This window comes from Macrotis lagotis, chromosome 7 (genome assembly GCF_037893015.1).
Source record: "Macrotis lagotis isolate mMagLag1 chromosome 7, bilby.v1.9.chrom.fasta, whole genome shotgun sequence".
Classification (NCBI taxonomy): Eukaryota; Metazoa; Chordata; class Mammalia; order Peramelemorphia; family Peramelidae; genus Macrotis; species Macrotis lagotis.
Window position 1 is genome coordinate 155,610,169 of NC_133664.1, and position 22,580 is coordinate 155,632,748.

Here is a 22,580-nt window from a genome sequence, read left to right on the forward strand (position 1 = left end):
TTAAATTTTCTTTCTCTGCTTTTGATCTTCCTGGCTTAGGTATCAGCACCAAAAAAGGAATCTGGTAGAACTCCTTCTTTGATAAAGCTCCTATTTTTCCAAAAAGGTTATACAGGATTGAAAATCATCGCTCCTTAAATGTTTGTAGAATTCTCTTTTGAATTCATCCAATCCTGGGGATTTTTTTCTTAGGAAGTTCATTTATGACTTGTTCAATTTCTTTTTCTAAGATTGGATGATTTAAGTATTTTATTTCTTCTGTTTATCTGGATAATTTACATTTTTGGAGATTTTCATTCATTTCATTTAGGTAGTCAAATTTATTGGTTTATGATTAGGCAAAATAGCTCCTGACAGTTATCTTAATTTCCTCTTCATTGGTGAGGAATTTACCACCACTTTCATTTTTGATACTAGTAATTTACTTTTCTTCTTTCCTTTTCTTAAAAATCATATTAATAAATTTTTTATCTTTATTATTGTAATTTTTCATAAAACCAGCTTCTAGTTTTATTTATTAGTTCAATGGTTTTCTTACTTTCAGTTTTTAATCCCTCTTTTGATTTTCAGGATTTCCAATTTGCTGTTTAATTGGGGATTTTTAATTTGTTCTTTTTCTAACTTTTTAAGTTGATTGCCCAATATATCCAATTTACTGACCTGCTTTTTATCTATTTTAAAATGTAAACAATTAGAGATATATTTTCACCTAAGTACCACTTTGGCTACATATCATAAAATTTGGTATGTTGTCTCATTGTCATTTTCTTTTCTTTTTTTTTTTGGAATTTATTTTTTAATGATTTATTTATTTACACATTACAACAACATTCTTGTTGTGAAAGTAAACATGATCCTCCACCCCCCCAAAAAAAGATAGAGAAACTTCAAGAAAAATGAAATGAGGAGGAAAAAAGTGTACTTCCATCTGTATTCAGACACCATTGGCTCTGTCTCTGGGATGTGTTGCATTCTTTATCATAAGTCCATCAGAGAAGTTGCTTCAATATTTTTCCCCATAGTTACTTTTTTTAATTGTATTTCTCTCCATTCTATTCCTCCCCATTCCCATTTATTCTATTCTCTCTTTCACCCTGTCCTGCCTCACAAATGTGTTGTATCTGACTCTTCCACAATCTTCCCTCTTTTATCACCTACACTCCATCTCCCCTCCTTTTGTCCTCTTTCCTCCCCTTTTTCTTCTAGCGTAAGATAAACTTCTATACCCTATTGTTGTCATTTTCTTTAATGAAATTATCAATGATGTTTTTAGGATTAATTTAATTTTAAATTAATTTTAATATTTTTCATTTGTCTATAATTCAATGTAGTTTTATTGCATTATGATCTGAAAAAGATATATCCATTATTTCTACTTTTCTGCATTTGACTGTGAAGTTTTTATATCCTACTATAGGGGCAATTTTTGTGTAGTTGCCATTACTGCTGAGAAAAAGGCTATTCCTTTCTATTCCAATTCAATTTTCTTCAGGGACCTGTCATATCAAACTCTTCCAGAATTTCATTTACCTCCTTAACTTTTTGTTTATTTTTTTGGTCACATTTATCTAGTTTTGAGAGAGGAAAGTTTCCTTTTATAACTTTATCTTCAAAAATTTAGATAGTTTACCATTAGTTGCATATATGATTAGTATTGCTATGACTTCATTGTCTATGGTACCTTTCAGAAAGATATAGTTTCTTTCTTTATGTCTTTTAATTAGATCTATTTTGCCTTTTATTTTAGTTTGGGATCATGATTACTCCCCATTTTCTTTGCTTTGCTTTGGTTGAAACATAACCCTTAACTTTATCCTGTGTATATCTCTCATCTTTTTTTTTTTTTTTTTTGCTAAGTAATGGGGTTAAGTGGCTTGCCCAAGGCCACACAGCTAGGTAATTATTAAGTGTATGAGGCCAGATTTGAACTCAGGTACTTTTGACTCCAGGGCCAGTGTTCTATCCACTGCCCACCTAGCTGCCCCTGTATCTCCCATCTTTAAGTGTGTTTCTCATAAATAACGAATTGTAGGATTCTGGTTTTTAGTCCAGTCTTCAAACTGTTTCCTTTTTGTTGGGGGTGGGGGTGGAGTTCATGCCATTCACATTTAAAGTTATAATAACTAACTCTGTCTTTCCTGCCATGCCTGTTTATCCTACCCTTTGTCCCCTTTTTACCTCTCACAAGTGTTTTACTTCTGATCATTGCCTTCCCTAATATACCCTCTCTTTTATCAGTTCCCCTCCTCCTTCTTTTATCCTTGCCTCATTTTACTTCCTCAAAGTATAAGATAAATTTCTATATCCAATGGAGAGTGGATTCTTTGAGCCAATTCTTCATATCCCTAATCATCTTTCCCTTTAATAGTATTTTCATGTCTCTTTTATGTGAAAATTTACCCTATAATCTCTCCCTTCCTTTTTCCAGTGCAATTTTTTCTCACCCCTTTATTTTTTTGAAATTTCATTTCATCATCCATATATCTACAGCCTCTAACTACATATATTTCTTTAAAATACTCTGATAATAAAGTTAAGTTACAAATAGAATCTTTCCATATATATAAAACAGTTTAACCTTATTGAATTTATGTGTTCTCTTTCTTATTTCTTTTTTTACCTATTTTAAGTTTCCTTCAAGTCTTATATTTGGGAAGTCAGATTTTTTTTATTCATCTGTTTTTTTTTTAGTTAGAAATGTTTGAAAGTTCCCTATTTTGTTAAATTTCCATTTCTCCCCCCCAAAAAGTTTATATTCAGTTTGGCTGTGTAGGTGATTCTTGGTTATAATCCTAGCTCCTTTGCCTTCTAGTATATCATATTTCAAGTTCTTTGCCTCTTTTATGGAATTTGCCAAATCCTATATAATCTTTACTGTAGCTCTTTGATGTTTCAATTGTTTCTTTTTGTTTGTTTGTAGTACTTTTTTTTTGTTTTTTTTGCAAGGCAAACAGGGTCAAGTGACTTGCCCAAGGCCACACAGCTAGGTAATTATTGAGTGTCTGAGACTGGATTTGAACCCAGCTACTCCTGACTCCAGGGCCAGTGCTTTATCCACTACGCCACCTAGCCGCCTTGTTTGTAGTACTTTTGCCTTGATCTGTGAGCTCTGGAATTTAGTTATGATGTTCCTTGGAGTTTTCATTTTGGTATCTTTCAGGTAGGGATCGGCGAATTCTTTTTATTTCTATTTTGCCTTTGGTTCTAATATATCAGGGCAGTTTTCTTTAATAATTTCTTGGAATATATTATTTAAGCTTTTTTTTTGAATCATGGCTTTCAGAGCATTCAATAATTTTATATTCTCTCTTGAATCTGTTTTCTAAATCATCTTTTTCCATTAAGAAATTTCATTTTTTTACTTTTTATTGATTTATTGTATTTTAATATCTCATAAAGTCATTAATTTCTACTTCTTCAATTCTAATTTTTAAAGAATTATTTTCTTCAGCAAACTTTTGTATGTCCTTTTCCATTTGGCCAGTACTGATTTATAGGGAGTTATTTTGCTTAATAAATTTTTGTATATCTTTTCTATGCTATTTATTTTTTTCATAATTCTCTTGCATTACATTCATTTTTTTCCCCAATTTTTCTTCTACTTTTTAAATTTGCTTTTAAAAAAAGTCTTTTTAAGGGGGCAGCTAAGTGGTGCAGTGGATAAAGCACAGGCCCTGGAGTCAGGAGTACCTGGATTCAAATCCAGGCTCAGACACTCAATAATTCCCTAGCTGTGTGGCCTTGGGCAAGCCACTTAACCCCATTTGCCTTGCAAAATCCTAAAAAAATAAAAATAAAAAAATAAAATAAAAAAGTCTTTTTAAGCTCTTCTAGGAATTCTTTTTGGATCTGTGACCAAATTACATAATTGTTTGAGGCTTTACATGTAGTTATTTTGACTCTATTGCCCTCTTCTAAGTTTATGCCTTGTTCCTACAACCTTAGTAATTTTCTAGAGTCAAGTGTTTTTTTGTTTATATTGCTCAATTTTTTTACCTTTTTTTTTTTTATGACTGGTGTTTTATGTGCGAGTTGGGTTCTGAACCTCCCAAGCTTTTTGTCCTAGGAATCTGGATCTTACTGCTGGCTTTTCTTGGGCTTCAGGGCTTAGCTGCTTGTTTTCTCTGGAGGATAGGTTTCCCTTCTGGGTTGTACTGGATGGATGGGTCCCCCTGTTGGGCTCTGCTGGGTGCAGGGTTTAGCTGCTGACCTGTTCTAGGAGTGGAGGTCTTGTGCAGGGTTGCTATGATAACAGAATATTTCTGCTAACTGGACCTGGAAAAAAGATCTTGTTAGGGGCGGCTAGGAGGTGCAGTGGATAAAGCACAGGCCCTGGACACTTAATAATTACCTAGCTGTGTGGCCTTGGGCAAGCCACTTAACCCCATTTGCCTTGCAAAAATTAAAAAACAAACCTAAAAAAAAACCAACTTGTTACTTCAGAGGTGGGACCCTACTGCTAAATTGCTAAGGAAACAGGAACCCTTTGCTGATAGGCATTGGGGCTAGATCTCAAGGTGACCTGTGCTAGGAGTAGGATCACTGGGGTGGGGCTTAACTGGGCTGCACAGATTGCTCACTTGCCTAAAGGTCTGTGGGGCCTCACTGGAGTATTGCCCCATCTAGCTCCCATGACGTTTGCTATTGTTTCTGCTCTTAGGTCTTACTCTCCTCCCATACCAGTGAGACAGATCTTTCCTGTCTTGTTGGTAAGCTGCTTCCCTGCTCCTAGTTCAATTCTGAGTAGTTTTTCTAATTGTTTGAAGGGGAATTTGGAAGAGCTTCAATGAGTTCCTTTCTCATTCTGCAATATTGACATAGGAAGAATGTGTTTTATTTTGGATATATTAAGTTTGACATATCTTTGGAACATTCCATTTAAAGTGTCCAAGAGAAAGTTAGAGATATGGGACTAGAAGTGGGATTAGGACTGGCTATATGGACCTGAGAACCAGAGAGATAATGGAATTTGTGGGACCTGATAAGATTACCAAGTGAGGGCATATAGGGAAACTAAGGGACCAAATCAAAGCCCTAGGAGACAATGGTTTAATGGGCATGTCCTAACTGAAGATCTAGAATAAGAGTTTGAGAAGTAGTCAGAGGTATAACAAAGGAAAACCAGTGTTTTTGTTGTGTGTTTTTTAAATGCAATGTTATAAAAACCTAATGAGGGTGTCTAGGGGAAATTGGATGATCAACAATATAAAATGTAAAAATACAAAAAGAATGAGATCTAATAAAGGATCATTAAAGTGGCAATCATGATATCATTGGTAACTCTGGAAAGGACATTTCAGTTGCATTAGGTCAGAAGTCAGATTAGCAGAGTGTTATTTGTAAAGTGCAAGAATGCTAAAGTGAGGGGAGAGGAAGTAGAGACACCTACTAAAAACAAATTTCTCTAATTTAGCTGGGAAGGGGTGGAGAGATACAGAATGATTGCTAATCAAATGAGAACTTGTTAAGAATGTGAGAAACGGGCATATTTTTATGCAATAAGAGCAAATAAATAGGGAAAGAATGAAATTAAAGACAACAGGAAGAATAATAGTGGAAGAATTTGTTGAAAAAGATTATAAGGGATGAGAATCTGAGAGAGAGACTGGCCTTGGCAAGAAGGGCCATCTATTCATTTGAGACAAAGGTGAACAAGTGAAGATGTCTTAATGATGACAGAAGAGGAGGAGAGGAGGAGTATTTCTTAAAAGGTCTTAATTTTTTTCAGTGAAGCATAAAGGAAGGGTCCTCAAGTGAGTGACTGTGGGGAAAGGCTAACAAGGGAAACTTAACTACTGTAGCAATAACAAGTGATGTTGATGAGTTGCATCTTTTAAAAATATTGCAAATTGCTTAAAGAAATTGCTTGCTTTTCCAAAGGATTAAACTTGTTGGGAGATCATCAACATATCTAAATTGTCAATATGAATCTAAATAGATTTTACTCTTCTTAAGAAATAAGAAGATAAAAAAATTCTGACATAATGTGTTAAAGAAGAATTTAAAAACCAGAAAATATTATCAGTAATAAGGAATGCTTAATTTTTTTTTTTAAGACAGTCTCCCATTTTGACCAGGCTGGAGGTATAGGGGAATGAGGGGCCCAGGTCCACTGACACTACCACAGGAACTCTGACCTGTTCAGTTTCCAACCTAGCCCTGTTTATCTCTCTTTTAGGTAATTCTTTCTCTTTTAAGAAAGCCAAGCTTAACCCTATAATTCAGATTACTCATAATTAGCTCAAGAGAGCTAACAGGTTTAGAACTCTAAAGGAGAGATACAGGGTGAAATTTAGCCTCCTGGACAGCAGAATTTATAGGAGTCTGCTACTTTACTCCAGTTAGTCATACCATTCTTTAAAATAAATTAATTTTTAAAATTAAATTATTTTTAGTTCCAAGTTATTTCCCTTCATTTCCCCTTTTCCTACCTGTTGAGAAGACATGGAAAAACTAAGTCCATTGCAAATATGTATAGTTATGAATAACAAAATCCCCAGTTAGCAGTGCACCACACATCTGCACTGTCAAAGATCTCTTGCTTTCTGGAGGTGAATGTCTCATCCAGAGTCTTTGGAATTGTGTTAAGTCATTGTGATGAGTTCCTAAATTGATTATCTTTACAATATTGTTGTTATCACATAAATTTTTCTGGTTCTGTTCACATGACTTTGTATCAATTCATACAAGTCTTCCCCATCATCATTTCTTACAAAACAGTAACATTCTACCCTATTCATAAATTGTTCAGACATTCCCCAATTGATGAGCAACCTCTTCGTTTCCAATTCTGTGGCATCACAAAAAAGAGCTAAAATAAATATATTTATACATCTGGGTCCTTTTCCTTTGTCCTTGATTTCTCAGGGGTATCCACATTCAACAAAGTTGATCCTACTGACTCATCGTGAATAGATGGACACACCAGATAGAATGAGTGCTTCTAGAAAGCAGGGACTAGTTCTTTGAGGTATTTTTTTAATCCTCCTCTCCTGTATCTCTATTGTCTAACATAGTGTTTGACACAGGAGCTTAATAAATATTTATTGACTAAAGTTATTTTTAGTAATTTTAGAGGATTGACTATAATTTTAGATATGCTAATACTGACCTATATAATTAAAAACATATTATAGATCAATATTAGAATATTTTGTTATTGCAAAAAAGAAATCATACTCAAATTAAAGTTCATATTATTTATTGAGAATGAGGTATAGAGTAAAAAGTGCCTTAAGACTGGAATAAGGAAACCTGGTATTGAATTTTATCTCTACTAGGAGACAATTATGGGGGGGGGCAGAACTGGAGCCAATTTTCCTCAAAAATAAAATATAACTATTCCTTTACTTTCTCCTTTTGGGATTAGCAATCTCATTCATGGATTTTGCTACTTTATAATCTCTTTAATATCTGTTTTGCCTATTCACAATGATAATGGTAGCTATCACTTACAGTATTTTAAGGCTTGCTGAGAGCTTTTCCATTCTCTCATTTGATTCCCATCACATCTCTATGAGATAAGTGCTATCATTCGAATTTTACAGATGGAGAAGCTAAGGCTCAGTTATTTATCCTGGGTCACACACTCTCTTACAGGTAACCTGGAAGCCTAGCTATTTAAAATAATCATTCCAATTTGATTCCTCTACTAGCCACTTACCCAATTTATTCACCTTGATCCATAAAATTGATATTCTCCCAGTTCTACTAAGAGAAATGATGGACTTAAAATGAAGGATGAGACAAATTTTTGGCCAATGACAGAATCTACAAATATAAAGGTAGGGGTCTTTGCTTGCTTTTTTTTTTTTTTGGTTTTTACAAGGCAGTGGAGTTAAGTGACTTGCCCAAGGCCACACAGCTAGGTAATCATTAACCTTCTGAAGCTGGATTTGAACTCAGGTCCTCCTGAATCCAGGACTGGTGCTCTATTCCCTGTGCCACCTAGTTGCTCACTTTTTAAAATTTTTCAGTTGTGTAACTTGAGGGGAAAGAGGGGAGAAAATAAACTTTCTACTTTTTTTTCACTATTGGTTCCCTCAAATCTAGAATGCTCTTTTCTCACCACCTACTATAGTTTTAGCATCCCATCCACTTTGTACAAGTTGCTTTCTCTCTGAGCTACTATTGACTTTTCCCCTGTATTTACCTACATTAACTAGAAATTTTATATAGCCAGTTTTTTGTTTTTGCAATTTTCTCCCTTATTCAAATGTAAGCTCTGTGAGAATACAACTTTCTTTGTATCCCCTGCTTTAAGAACAGTTTCAGGTACATGGTAAGGCCTTATTAAGTTGGCACAGTGACTAGAGCACTGACCTTGGAATCAGAAGGATGGGAGTTTGAATCTGTCCTCAGAAACAATTCTTACTAGCTGTGTGACCTTAGGCAAGTCAGTCACCTTGCCTCCCATCCACCATTTACAGTCTCCTGATGCATATCTAGCCACTGGTCCCAGAGGGCTCTGAAGGAGAAAATGAGGCTGATGACTTAGCACAAGCCCCCTCACTCAAATCCAATTCTTTTCCTTGTCATGGCATCACCTCCTCACATGGTCTTCTTCAAAAATGAAGGACAAACAGCATTATCACTGACCTGCCATTTGGGAAAAATAACAATATTAAATTTTAAAATAAAGGAACAAAATATATATTTATTGTTAACTATATGCTAGACTCTGTGCCCTCCCCCCCCACAGACTTGGCTTTATATCTAATTTGTTAACCTTTTAAGATGGTGTCTCATATACATATACATATATGAAGGTATACATATATCTGCACTATATATATATATATATCCTATATATGAAGGTATACATATCTCTGCACTGTGTGTATATATATACATATACACATATATATGAAGGTATACATATCTCTGTACTGTGTGTGTGTGTATATATATATATGAAGGTATACATATATCTACACTGTGTTATATATATATATATATGAAGGCATACATATCTCTGCACTGTGTATGTGTATATATATATGTACATATATATATGAAGGTATACATATCTCTGTACTGTGTGTGTATATATATGAAGGTATACATATATCTGTACTGTATATATATTTATATATATGAAGGTATACATATATCTGCACTGTGTGTGTATATATATCATATATATGAAGGCATACATATCTCTGCACTGTATATATATACATATATATATATATATATATGAAGGTATACATATCTCTGCACTGTGTGTGTGTATATATATATGTATATATATATATATATATATATATATATATATATATATATGAAGCCATACATATCTCTGCAGTGTGTATATATCTATGAAGGTATACATATATCTGTACTGTATATATATTTTATATATGAAGGTATATATATATATCTGTACTGTGTGTATATATATATATATATATATATCCTATATATGAAGGTATACATATCTCTGCACAGTGTGTATATATCTATGAAGGTATACATATATCTGTACTGTATATATATTTTATATATGAAGGTATATATATCTGCACTGTGTCTGTATGTATATATATATCCTATATATGAAGGTATACATATCTCTGTACTGTATGTGTACGTATATATATATGAAAGTATACATATATCTGCACTGTATATATATATATCCTATATGAAGGCATACATATCTCTGCAGTGTGTGTATATATATATATATATATATCCTATATATGAAGGTATATATCTGCACTGTGTATATTATCTATTTATGCATATGAGTGTACTATGTATATGTGTGTGCACACACATAGATGCATGTACATGAGTGCTCACATCTCTGTACTATGTGTATGACTATTATAGCATACATCTATCTGAGCCACTATAGTACACACACATATAGAGAGAGCACACCTCTATCTGCACGGTGTGTGCACATATATGTATGCGTGCATACATACACTCAGGCACTGGCTCCACATGTCCACGTGTCTCCGCACAAACATCTATGTAACTCTTCCTTTCGGGCCCACGTGCTTGCCATTGCCGCGCCTCCCCGTGTGCCTGGATGCGTGCGTGTGTCCGGACCAGGCCTCCCCTCCTCAGTCAGGAGGCCGCGCCTGCGCGCCTGCGCGGCGCCCAGCCACACCAGGCCGCGGCGGTCACCTGCGGCGCTTCCCGGTCCTCCGGCCTCCCCGGGAGGGCCCGCGCGCAGCCCCTCGAGGCTGCTGTCGGAGGGCGGTGCGGGTCCGAGGCCGACGTCAGCGATGCCCTCCCGGGGTGGCGGGGGAAGCCCCGGGGCCTCGCCCCTCCCCCTCCCCCGCCTTCTCTTCTCCGGGGGAGACTACGGAGAGCCCGAGGCCGCGCCTCCTCCGGGAGCACGTCGGGCGACGTGGTGACGTCACGACGCCGACGTGCCCGCGTCAGGCCGTGCGGCCGCTGGAGCCGGGAGAGCTGGGCCCGGGGCTGTTGGAGTGCCCGGCGGGCCCTCCCTGCTCAGTGAGCTCCCGGGGCGCCCCTCAGCCCCCCACCCGGCCGCGGCGCTGCTCCCGGTGTCGTCCTCCTCGGCTGCGATGCTTCCCTCGGAGAACGCGGTGCTGTGCCGCGAGTCCCAAGTGTCTGCCCTGCTGGCCTTGTTCGGAGAGGTTTGGCTCCTTGACTGTTTCCTTTCCACCTTGACCCGCAGCGGTGCCCTGGCCCCGTGCAGGGGCGGGGGCTCGCAGCCGGACTGCGGGGCCCGGCGCCTGGAGTCGGGAGGACCTGAGCCCAAATCCGGCCTGGGGCAAGCCGCAGAGCCCCACGCCTTGTAAAAGCCTAAATAATGATAATGATGATGAAGCCACAGAGCCCCACTGCCTTGCAAAAACCTAAATAATAATAATGATGATGATGATAATAATAATAATGATAATAATAATGATAGTAGAAACGGGGATAGTGTTCACTGTAAGGTCGAATGAGACCAAACCCTAAAGCGCCCTATAAATGGTTATTTTCTCCTTTCCCTTCACTGCTTCTCCCCTCCAATTATACCCCGAGTTGCCCTTTATTATTATCAGAAATCTCTGAAAAGAAGGTAAGTTCCATTTATTGGGGTGCAGCCCTGGCCCAGGACCCCGACTGTGTAATGGCTCTTTCTGCAGGATGTTGAAGATTTTGTTTTTTCTCCTTTCAGTTAGGTAGGTGTTGGTATTAATAAGCAGGGGAAACTGAGGTGTGGGAAATTGTGCTCTCTAGAATACCTGACCAGGGGAAGACCCTTGAGGCACTTTGGAAACATTTCCTGCTCCCTCTCATCCCATCTCCAGTCTTCCAGCAAGGAAATAATAATGCAAAGGGAGACAGACTAATTTTTCTGATAATTTTCTACTTAGGGTTTTATTGTTGTCATTCAGTAAGTGATTGTTTGACTTGAAATAATAATGCAAAGTGAGACAAACTAATTTTTCTGATAATTTTCTACTTAGGGTCTTATTATTGTTATTCAATAAGTGATTGTTTGATTTGCTTCATAGAACATCACATTTGCCCAATATACGCAATTCCCCCTATTCAACATCCACTATAGTCTTTTAATATCAGTTAGATGTAGTAGAAAGTATTTTGGACAGAAAACCAAGGAGACAGAATTTCAGTCATAGATCTACCATTTATATGTATGATAATGGTCGTCATTTAGTCTCTTGGGGCTCTGTTTCCTTTAGCTGTTAAAAACAGAGTTCCATTTACATAATTCCCCAAGAATCTGACAGTTTATGGGAGAATTCCCTGGATTATGATACAGTCCATTCTATATTGAAACAAAGTTTTCCAGTCTTGACTATCCACTCATTGGTCCAAAATCTGCCCTGTGGAGCCACACAGATTAAGGCCTCTTCACTCATCTGCATGGTAGCCTCTCCTAATCTTGTAGAACCAAATCCTGTCTTTTTTTTTTCTAGTCTAGATAGAGGTTTCCTTTAACTTTCTCTCATTTGCAGTAATCATCTCACTGTCCTTGTTGCCAAGATGAAGTCTAGCTTGCCTAAGGCCAGAGTCAATATACAAGAAGCAGGATTTGTGTAAGGAGCAGTTTTGCCCAGTGGATAGAGAACTGAGTTCATTCTCAGTAAGTCTTTATTAAATATGTGCCAGGGCACTGTGGAGGAGATATACAAAGAAATCAGAGATAAATTGGGACTAATTAAGAGGGAGAGCATTAGAAATATGAGGGGTTAGGGAAGACTTCCTGGAGAAGGTGGAATTTTAGTTGGAACATAAAGGAAATCAATTTGCAGGCTTAGAAGTTAAGCAGTCCTGGTTGAGGAGGATGCAGACAAAATTCAACAAAAGAAAAAAAAAACCTGAAAAGTTCCCCGCCCTTAAGCATTTCACATTCTACTGCTCAAATGTGTCATCACTTCTATGGTTCTCATCCAATTATGAAATTAGCTGAATTACACAGGGAGTGAATAGTAAAGTTATATAAAAGTATTTGTTACCATTTGTCATAAACTTCTGTCACCATTTTAGGTAATGGTGATGCCAAAGGACTCTGATGTGTTTTTCCTCCTTACCAGAGGGTGAGAATAAAAGAAAAATAAAAGACAAGAGTAGCTTAGTGGAGCAAGACATGACTAGACAGCCCCATGAGACATAGGGCACATGAAAGTGGATTGGTTATATCAAGGTGGGGGCCAAACACAGCCAGCCATATTTTATTGTTCAGTCAAGATTTGGCATAGTACAGCCTCTTGTGAATAAATTATCCTGGATAACCTTGACAGGACTTTCTAGCCTCTTTTTATATCATTTCGTTTCCCACATCTGATGGTCTCTCCACAGTGGCCTTGTTGTTTCTCACAATCAGCATTTCATTTCCCATCTCTAGTTCTTTGCACAAGCTATATGTTTAGAAAGCAAACCTTTCTCATCTTCATATCTTAGGCTACTAATTTCTTTCAAAGTTCAGCTCAGGTACCAACTTTTATAAGGAACTCTATCCAATCATCCTAACTGTTGGTGGGCTCTTTCTCAAATTATTTCAAGAATGCTTATGGGTCTATGGCTTGTTTTCTTCAGTGAGCTCCCTGAGGTCAGTTATTTTTAAAAAAAATTTTTTTCTTAACCTTGTCTTAGACACAGTAGATACTTTAATCACTGTTTGTTGAATTGTAATCATGACTCCAGGGAGTGCTAAAGATAATATAAGATTATGCCAAATTAATTATACAAACAAGAGGTACTCTAGGGGTTTCAGAGAATGAGATCGATCTGGTCTGCTATGATTAGGGCCTTAAGATGTAAGTAGAATTTGAATGTGGAGGAGCTGATCAATATGAGTGCAGTGTGCATCCTTGTATGTATTAGAATCACATGTATATTGGAATATACCATGGGGTTTTCATTTTGTTGAAAATCAGTTGAGATTTTAATGTTTAAGCAGTTGTCTTGATTATGTAATTGTTCTAATAATTAGTACATATGGGTTCCTATAAAGCATTTCTAGTGGTGCCAATAGGTGGAGTCTAGCATCTGAAATCAGGAAGTTTTATCTTTCTAAGTTCAGTTCTGGTCTCAGACACTTAATAGCAACTCCCTCAATTTTTTTTTTTATCAATAAAATAACCTAGGGAAGAAATGACAAACTATTCCAGGATTTTTGCCAAGAAGATCCCAAATGTGGTCCCAAAGAGTTGGACACAACTAAAACAATCCAACAACAGCCAAAAGCTAGCTGAAAACCAGATAATAGATTTAAAATTTTTTAGCAGCTCAATTTCATCTCAACTGAAATATAGGATAACCTATCCTGGGACATACTTTTGATTGAAATGTTTATCGATGTGCATATAATAATATGCACATCGATAAATATATAATGAATAACAAAAGATATTCTAGCTGCCTAATTTCTCACCGGAAGAATATTTATAGTATTGTTGAAAATATTTTTTCTTTGAGGGGGCGGAGCCAAGATGGCGACATGAAGGGATCAAGTCTTAGGAGCTCTCTGATAAAAACTCATAAACTAAGGACTCTAACTAAACTTTTAAGAGACAGAACCAACAGAGGGACCCAGTGAGGCAGTTCTCCTACTCAAGATAACCTGGAAAAGAGCAGAAAGGCTCTGCTCCCCTGGGCCGGAGGGGCAGCCCGCCAGAGCCAAAGAACTTCAGCCTCCCGGAGGCAGCCCCAGGGCGCTGGGAGCCTCAGCTCACAGCAGCAGGGGAGTCTCCTGAGCTGCACCCCGGGGAGCACCGGGCACAAAGTGGGGGAACAGTGCCAGAGCGAGCACATGGAGCTCAGCCCTCAGGGCACACAGCCAGCAGCCTGGTCTTTCCCCCACCTAGACCCGGAAACAGAAACAGGTGGAGCCCATAAGCAGGAGCCCCCAGGGCATGAGCCCATTGAGTTGAGGGAGGGGAGTGAAGCGAGACTGCAGAGCTTTGTCCTCTGCCCCTGGAACAGGACTGGGGGGCTCTGACCACATTCAGATCCTGATCCCAGTCTAGGCCCCCCCATAGAACAGCAGCAGCACCCCCACCTCAGCCCCGTGGCAGAGGGGGGCGCTTATGGTCATTGACAGACCAGGAGGGAGGACGGAGCCTCATACACTGAGACCCTTGTGGGAGTATCCCAAAAGCTCAGGAAGCACCCCCAAAAAACAGGTTTAGGCTGGAAAAATGAACAAAGAAACAAGAGGAAGACCATTGAGAAATATTTTGCAAATGAGCCCAAGAAGGATCAAAATACTCAGTCTGAAGATGAGGAAGCACAAGCTCCTGCATCTGAAGACTCCAAGAAAAACAGAAATTGGGCTCAGGCTATGATAGAGCTCAAAAAAGACTTTGAAAATCAAATGAGGAAGTTAGAAGAAAAACTGGGAAAAGAAAGGAGAGAGATGCAGGAAAAACTTGAAAATGAAGTCAGCAGCTTAGTCAAGGAAATCCAAAAAAAATGCTGAAGAAAATAGCATGCTAAAAAACAGCTTAGGTCAAATGGATAAAACAGTTCAAAAAGTTATTGAGGAGAAGAATGCTTTAGAAAGCAAAATGGGCCAGATGGAAAAAGAGATAAGAAAACTCTCTGAGGAGAATAAATCCTTCAGACAAAGAATAGAATTCAGGGAGATTAATGAATTTACCAGAAATCAGGAATCAATACTTCAAAACCAAAAAAATGAAAAATTAGAAGAAAATGTGAAATATCTCATTGAAAAAACAACTGATACGGAAAACAGACTTAGGAAAGATAATTTGAAAATAATTGGAATACCTGAAAGTCATGATCAGGAAAAGAGCCTTGACATCATTTTCCAAGAATTACTACAGGAAAATTGCCCTGATATTCTAGAAGCAGAGGGCAAAATAGAAATGGAGAGAATCCAACGATCCCCCCAAGAAAGAGATCCAAAAAAACCAACCCCCAGGAATATTATAGCCAAGTTCCAGAACTCACAAATCAAAGAGAAAATATTACAAGTAGCCAGAAGGACACAGTTCAAATATCATGGAGCTGCAGTCAGGATCACACAGGACTTAGCAGCAACTACGTTGGAAGCTCGTAGGGCTTGGAATACAATATACCGGAAGGCAAAAGAGCTTAGAATGCAGCCAAGAATGAACTACCCAGCAAGGCTGAATGTCCTCTTCCAGGGAAAAAGATGGATTTTCAGTGAACAGGGGAATTTCAAAGGTTCCTTTTGGAATGGCCAGAGCTGAACAGAAGGTTTGATCTTCAGATACAGGACTCAGGTGAAGCATGGAGATTGGAGGAGAGGGGGAAATATGAGGGACTTAATGAGGATGAACTGCATGTATAGAAAAATGATACTGATAATATTCATATGAACCATCTCAGTTAATAGAGCAGGTAGAGGGAGCTTTTATAGTTGAAGCACAGGAGAAAGCTGAATTCGAAGATAAAATGTGGTGTAAAAATGGAGTCAATAAGAAAGAAAGGGAAATGGAATGGGAGAAAGAAAAAGGAGAGGGGGAATAGTCCAAGCTATTTCACATAATAAGATTTTTTTTTTTTATTACAATGAGCTATTGCAATGATATGGAAGGGGGGAGGCAAGGGGGAATGAGGGAACCTTTGCTCTCATCAGAGATGGCTAGGAGAGGAAACAGAATATATACTCAATGGGGTATAGACATCTGGAGTAAGAAGGAGCGGGGAGCAGGGGGAAGGGGTGGGGATGTGAATAAAGGAGGAGAGGATGGACCATGGGGGGACAGTGGTCAGATATAACACATTTTCTTTTTTACTTCTTGCAAGGGGCTGGGATTGGAAGGCCTGCCCAGGACCAAAGGGCCAGGTGGATTCTGGGCCTAAAAGGGGTGGTATGGGGGCTCAGGGCTTCTTGGCCCCAGGACCAGGGATCTGTCTGCTGCGCCACTCAGCAACCCTACAGCAGAGTCAGAGTGAAAGGAGAGAGAAAATATAGTACATGGTAGTGGAGAAATAAGAAAGGAGGGAGTTGCAAGCAGCAATGGCAACATTGGAAAAATATGGAAGCAACTTTTACGATGGACTTATCATAAAGAATGTGATCCACCCATGACAGAGTTGTTGGTATTGGAGCAAAGACTGAAGCACATTTTTTATTGTTATTGTTTGGGGGAAGGTGCAGGGCAAGTGGGGCTGGGTGGCCTGCCTGGGGCCACATAGCAGGGTGATCATTGGGTGTCTGAGGCCAGATTTGGACCCGGGTGCTCCTGGCTCAAGGGCCAATGCTCTGTCTGCCACCCAGCCACCCCTACTATGATTACTATTTTATTTTATTTTGGGTCTTTTTTTTTTTTCTTTTTGGTTTTTGCAGGGCAGTGGGGATCGGGTGGCTTGCATGTCACATGGCTGGGTGATTATTGGGTTTACGAGGCTGGATATGGACTCGGGTGCTTGTAGCTCCAGGGCTGATGCTTCATCCATTGCATCACCTGGCCATACCTACAATTATTACTATTGTTTTTTTTTTAATTTTAATTTTTTCTCCCCCTTTTGCTTTTTTGCCCAAGCAAGTCTGTCTATATTCAGCGGGGGAGGGGTATTTTGTTTACTTGTAAACAACTATATTTTATTAACGTAAAGAAAAACATTTGTACAAAATAAGAATAAAAAATAAATTTAAAAAAAAGAAAATATTTTTTCTTGAGCATCTGCTACTTCCATGAACATAAGGAAGCACATTTTTTAAAAAGTTGTTGACTAGAATAATAAAAACAGATTTTATCACTGGTTTGCTTTCGTAATTGCCTGGTTTGACTGGTAGACTTTCTGTTGGTGGGGCCTTGGATCAAGTGCTCTCTTGAAATCTTCCTACTTCTACATTGATTTTTATTAAGCAACAAAGCATTTGCTCTTTTTGTTGTAGTGCTTTGAATTGAGAGAAAATAAACTAAATAAAAAGTTTGGTGAGGTTTCATTTTTTTGTATTTGTGGTTTGTAAATGTAAATTTATCCCTACTTTCTCCCTTAGCGTCATCATTTTAGCTTCCCATCCATCTTTATTTATGGACATACAGCTAGTGGAAAGACCTATGTGATGGAAACTTTGTTGAAAACTTGGGAGGTAAGAGTGATATTAAACTCATTGTGTGTTGATTTAAAATGTTAATAATATGTATGTGTGTGTGGCAGGCGGGCGGGGGGGGGGGGTCCAGTAGCTTTACGTTTAGTTCAGCAGTGGATTATATACCTGTCTTCCAAGAAGGCTCATAGGGTCCTGAATTACTTAACCATAGCAACTCTTTCAGAGTGCCCGTTAAATTTGGAAGGTTCTGAACAGTTGGATAAAACAAATACTGAAAAAGCAATATTTATGTTTGAAAAGGTCCAAATACAACAGCCTATCTTTTAATTAAAATTTTTTATCTTTTCTTATTTTAAAAAAGTAATTTCGAGGCTAGGTGGCATAGTGGATAAAGCACCAGCCTTGCATAGTGGATAAAGCACTGGCCTTGGAGTCCAGAGTACCTGGGTTCAAATCCGGTCTCAGACACTTAATAATTACCTAGCTGTGTGGCCTTGGACAAGCCACTTAGCCCCATTTGCCTTGCAAAAAATCTAAAAAAAAAAAAGTCATTTTGAGATATTTCCCCCTTCCCTATGAATTAAAGAATTAAGGAAATTAGGAATTAAGGAAAGCCAAATGATATACAATTCTGCTTCAGTGAGTATTTTCTTCACCCTCCCATGAATGATACTTTTCAGTACTTGTTCTCTGAAACCATATATTTTACTTTTGTATTTCACCCCAGAAACTTTTCCAATGGTAAATGCCAAATACATTCAAATATATGGTCTCATAATTATTTCTAAATCTATAATTTATGATCTGTTGCTTTTAGAATCACATGATATTGGGACAGGAATGTAGACCATCTAGCTCAAACTCATTTTCAAATAAGACAGTTTATTTAATAAAGTGACTTACCCAAGACCACACTATAAATTAGTGTCGAGCCTGGGACTAGAATTCAAACTTTCACTTGATCCCAAGTTTTTTAAAATATTAATTTTTTTAAAGAAATTTGAGTGTTATGGGCGGCTAGGTGGCGTAGTGGATAAAGCACCGGCCCTGGAGTCAGGAGTACCTGGGTTCAAATCCAGTCTCAGACACTTAATAATTACCTAGCTGTGTGGCCTTGGGCAAGCCACTTAACCCCATTTGCCTTGCAAAAAAAGAAAAGAAATTTGGGTGTTTCAACAACTATACAGGTTGTTAAACAAATTTAAGTCTAATGATTGGTTTTTTCAACAGTTGGGGGGGGGAGTTAAATTGGTTTACTTTTTACTTATTTTCTTTTTCAGCTTCCACATGTTATTGTGAACTGTGTTGAATGTTTTACCTCAAGGATACTGTTGGAGCAAGTTCTAAATCAGTTGAATTGTCTCAATTCTTCAAAAGATGAATGTACTTCTTATATATCCTGTGATTCGTTTAATGACTTTGTTCGTTTGTTTAAGAAAGTAACTCAGGATCAGGGTGTGGATGACCAGACTGTATATATTGTAAGTAATTTTTATATCTTTTTTTATTTTTAAATGACCGGTTTAGTAGATTCATTGCTTCTTACTGTTCCAGATAAATTTTGTGTGTACTACTATATGGATTCATAAGTTATATATACACTTTTCTATGGATCTCTCAATATTTACATACATGTAGACAAATCTCTCCCCTTTGTAAAATTCCTTGTTATTGTCTAGGGTAGCACTATGCTCCCATAACACTCAGGCTCACATCCTAAGTGTGATCCTTGTCTTTGTGTCTAGATGTGTGTGTGTATGTGTCTGTATGTAAAAATGCCTCCTCTTCCCAACTAGACTGTATGCTCTTTGAAAAAGCATCTCCCATAGTACTTAATTTGGATACTTATATATAAAACAGACTTTCAATAAATATTTGTTAGTTGATTAAAAATTTGAAGAGATAGACTTTAGGAGCTACTCAGTGTATGCTTCTAGGTACATATTTTTAAAATAACAAACTCATAGGACTTTCAAACATTGTCTACAAATTGGTGAGCCTGCAAAACTGTTAGGAATTATCAATGGGAAATCTGATCAAAATTGTATTGTTAAGAGTTAAATTAGCTTGCAAATTGTAAAGTAAAGGACAATTTTTAAGGGTACACAATAAGAACATTCATCTTTTTTAATATTTTCACCTTCCTGGACATTAGTTATTTGGCAGTTGCTTATAAAGGAATACTATAAAATCGTCAATTGTTGGGCAAATTATAGTCAAATTAAAATATTTGTGTTAAATTAGTGTTCCAGTGCTATTCTACATACTAATAGATGTAAAGGAAAAACCATCAGTTTATTTGAGGTAACCTCTGTTTTCTGGGTGAAAGGGTTTTAAATTGAGATTGAAAGGAAAAATGCACCTTGAGAACATAGTCTTAAAAGTAATTACTTACATTCAAGCAGTAAACTACTTAAAATATTTCATTCTTAATTAGTTTAGATAAGATTGAGATTGAATGGTTACTGATTTTTCTGATTTTTCAGGTATTTCTTAATTATAAGACAAGTATAATACAATTAAAAAATCAAAGAGAATACATTTACTCTGTTTAATTGTTATACCTTTAGTTTATTAAATTTTATAAGATTTATTCATACAAATTTGAAGGTTTTGTTTTTAAGAATGATGATAGGAAATATTGTTGCCATTTGGGCAATAAATTATTCAAAGATTGTTGTTATTGCATTGAAAAAGGAAAATATCTTAGGAATTTGTTTTTATATTGTAGATCACTCTTACTGGAAAAGCATTTGTCTAAAAGGCTGTATACTATCATAGGATGATGAATTAGGACTAAAAATCTTAGATTTTATTTTAAGAACGTATAATTTCAGGGCAGCTAGGCAGCATAGTGGATAGAGCACCGTCCCTGCAATCAGGAGGACCTGAGTTCAAATGTGACCTCAGACACTTAATAATTACTGGCTGTGTGACCTTGGGCAAGTCACTTAACCCCATTGCCTTGCAAAAACAAAAGAATGAAGGACCAATAAAAAAATAAACAAAGAACTTATAATTTCCCAGACCAGTGGACTATCTCCTTATACTTTTTCACTATTCAATAAAATAATCAAAGCTAGATAAATTTCATCTAATTATGCCCAGAAGCTTTAAATTTGAGAGAGGGGTGGGGACCTTTTTTCTACCAAAGGCCATTTGAATATTTGTAAAATCTTTCTTAGGGACTATATTTAGTCAACTATTTAATTCATCCCTAAAAAAACTACTAGATTTATTGAATTTCAAGTTCTATCTGCAGTTGCCTTGGCAGTGCCCATTCAATACAACTTGTGGGCCAGAGGTAACCTGCCCCTGCTTTAGAAAGTGAAAGGTAAGTTTATTTTTAAGCATTTGGGACAAAGAGACTTCTGGAAAAGCAATAAAATTGCATGTTTCTGTATTTATTTTTCCAACTAAGGAAGCACCATAATTCAGTTAGAAAAATAATCTTATTTGGAAAGAGGTGCTGTGTAATTTTTTTTATATCAATATTATTACCTTTCTTCAAAGAAGTTGGATTTGGCACCTAAGACTAATAAAAAGTTTCTTCGTTTGTGTGAATGGTTCTGTGATAGCAGTGGTTTGCTTATTCGCAGTGCTTCCTTTCTTTCTAGTGTCCTATGTGATTCTCTTCTTTATCCTTCAGTAAAATATGTTCAGTCTTTTGAGGACTTTTTTCTGGCACTTTTAATTATCTTAAGCTTATCAGTAGAGCATTCAGTCTGCACAGCTATTGTCCCTTGTTCTCACTATGTGACTAACCCCCCTCTCCTTTTCTTAATATTTGTCTCTTATGACATTTATACCATATTTTTTAATGCAGATCTTTATTTAAAATGTGTCTTTTGTTCTAGACTATGGTTGATGGATCCCTGCACTAGAATTAGTATATCCTGTCTCTGACAGATACCAGTCAAGTGAACCTGGACAGTCACTTGCCATCTCAGTAGCCCAGACATTTCTCTAGAATCAGTGTTGCAGCACAGTTGTTGATCTTTATTGATAGAGGGAGTTTCCTCACAAGGGAACTATTTATATCAATTAAATTACAATTCTGTAACAAAACAAAAAAAGCATAAATGAAAAGCAAAAGTTGCCCTTAAGGAATTTATATTTAGTATTCAGCTGAGGGACAGCTAGGTTGTGCAGTGGATAGAGTACCAGCCCTGGAGTCAGGAGTACCTGAGTTCAAGTCTGGCCTCAGACACTTAATAATTACATAGCTGTGTGGCCTTGGGCAAGTCACTTAACCCTATTGCCTTGCAAAAAAATCTAAAGAAAAATATCCAACTGAAAGATACAGTTTACAAATAGATAAATTATGTGTGCATGTGTGTGTTTTGAGTAAGGAGATAGCACAAACAACTAAGGTGAGGTTAACAATCCTTTTCTTAAGTGGATGGTACATGAAATGAGTAAGGTATAAATTCTAGGTATATGGAACTGTTTGTGCAAAAGAATAAAAATAGGATTTGGAATACTGTTGGTGAACACAAAGTTGACCAGTTTGTCTGAACAGACTGCTTCAGAATGGGAGAAATGTGAAACAATTACGAAAAGGTAGATGACAGGCAGTTGTGAAAAGTTTTGGATGCAGAGTTGAATTTTATATTTTGTTCTGGAAGTAGAAGGAAGCCAGTGAAGATTCATGAGCAGGGAATAACATGGTTAAAGTTGTGCTTTAATAAGAAAACTTTGCAGAACCTGGATTAGGGTAGGAGATTTGAAACTGAACAAGAAGTAAAAATTCTCCTTTGATAACCTTAAGATTTAAATTAGAGGTTTTGAACCATAATGAGAAGATCAGCTCACTGCTATGTAGTGTTGATGGACTATGTTGAATTTTACTATGCTCAAATTTATTTTTTTTAAGGTTCTGGACAAAGCAGACTATTTAAGGGAAATGGAAGCAAATCTACTACCTGCATTTCTTAGATTGCAAGAACTGGTAAGTAAGTAAAATAGAAATGGACCTTATTTTAAGGGAAATGGTAGATAAAAATTTAGATTTATGTAGTAGAGAAATTGGTATTATTACAAAACAAAAAGCTTTGGTCTAGTTTTACTTGTACTTAATACAGTTTTT

The 22,580-nt window shown here is 37.1% G+C and overlaps 1 protein-coding gene across 4 annotated transcripts in view; it reads left to right on the forward strand.

The window, feature by feature from the left end:
• The first annotated feature begins 10,452 nt into the window (after positions 1-10,452).
• ORC5 (origin recognition complex subunit 5) overlaps positions 10,453-22,580 on the forward strand; it is a 90,724-nt gene continuing 78,596 nt past the window's right edge. The window contains exons 1-4 of one of the 4 annotated variants that reach the window (XM_074193984.1): positions 10,453-10,619; positions 17,438-17,530; positions 18,772-18,972; positions 22,368-22,442. In XM_074193984.1, the coding sequence (XP_074050085.1) occupies positions 10,548-10,619; positions 17,438-17,530; positions 18,772-18,972; positions 22,368-22,442 (441 nt within the window). In that variant the 5' untranslated portion in view covers positions 10,453-10,547. Of the gene's footprint in view, positions 10,620-10,716; positions 15,711-17,437; positions 17,531-18,771; positions 18,973-22,367; positions 22,443-22,580 lie in introns of those variants that run through there. The other 3 variants (XM_074193985.1, XM_074193986.1, XM_074193987.1) reach the window with 3 other exon arrangements.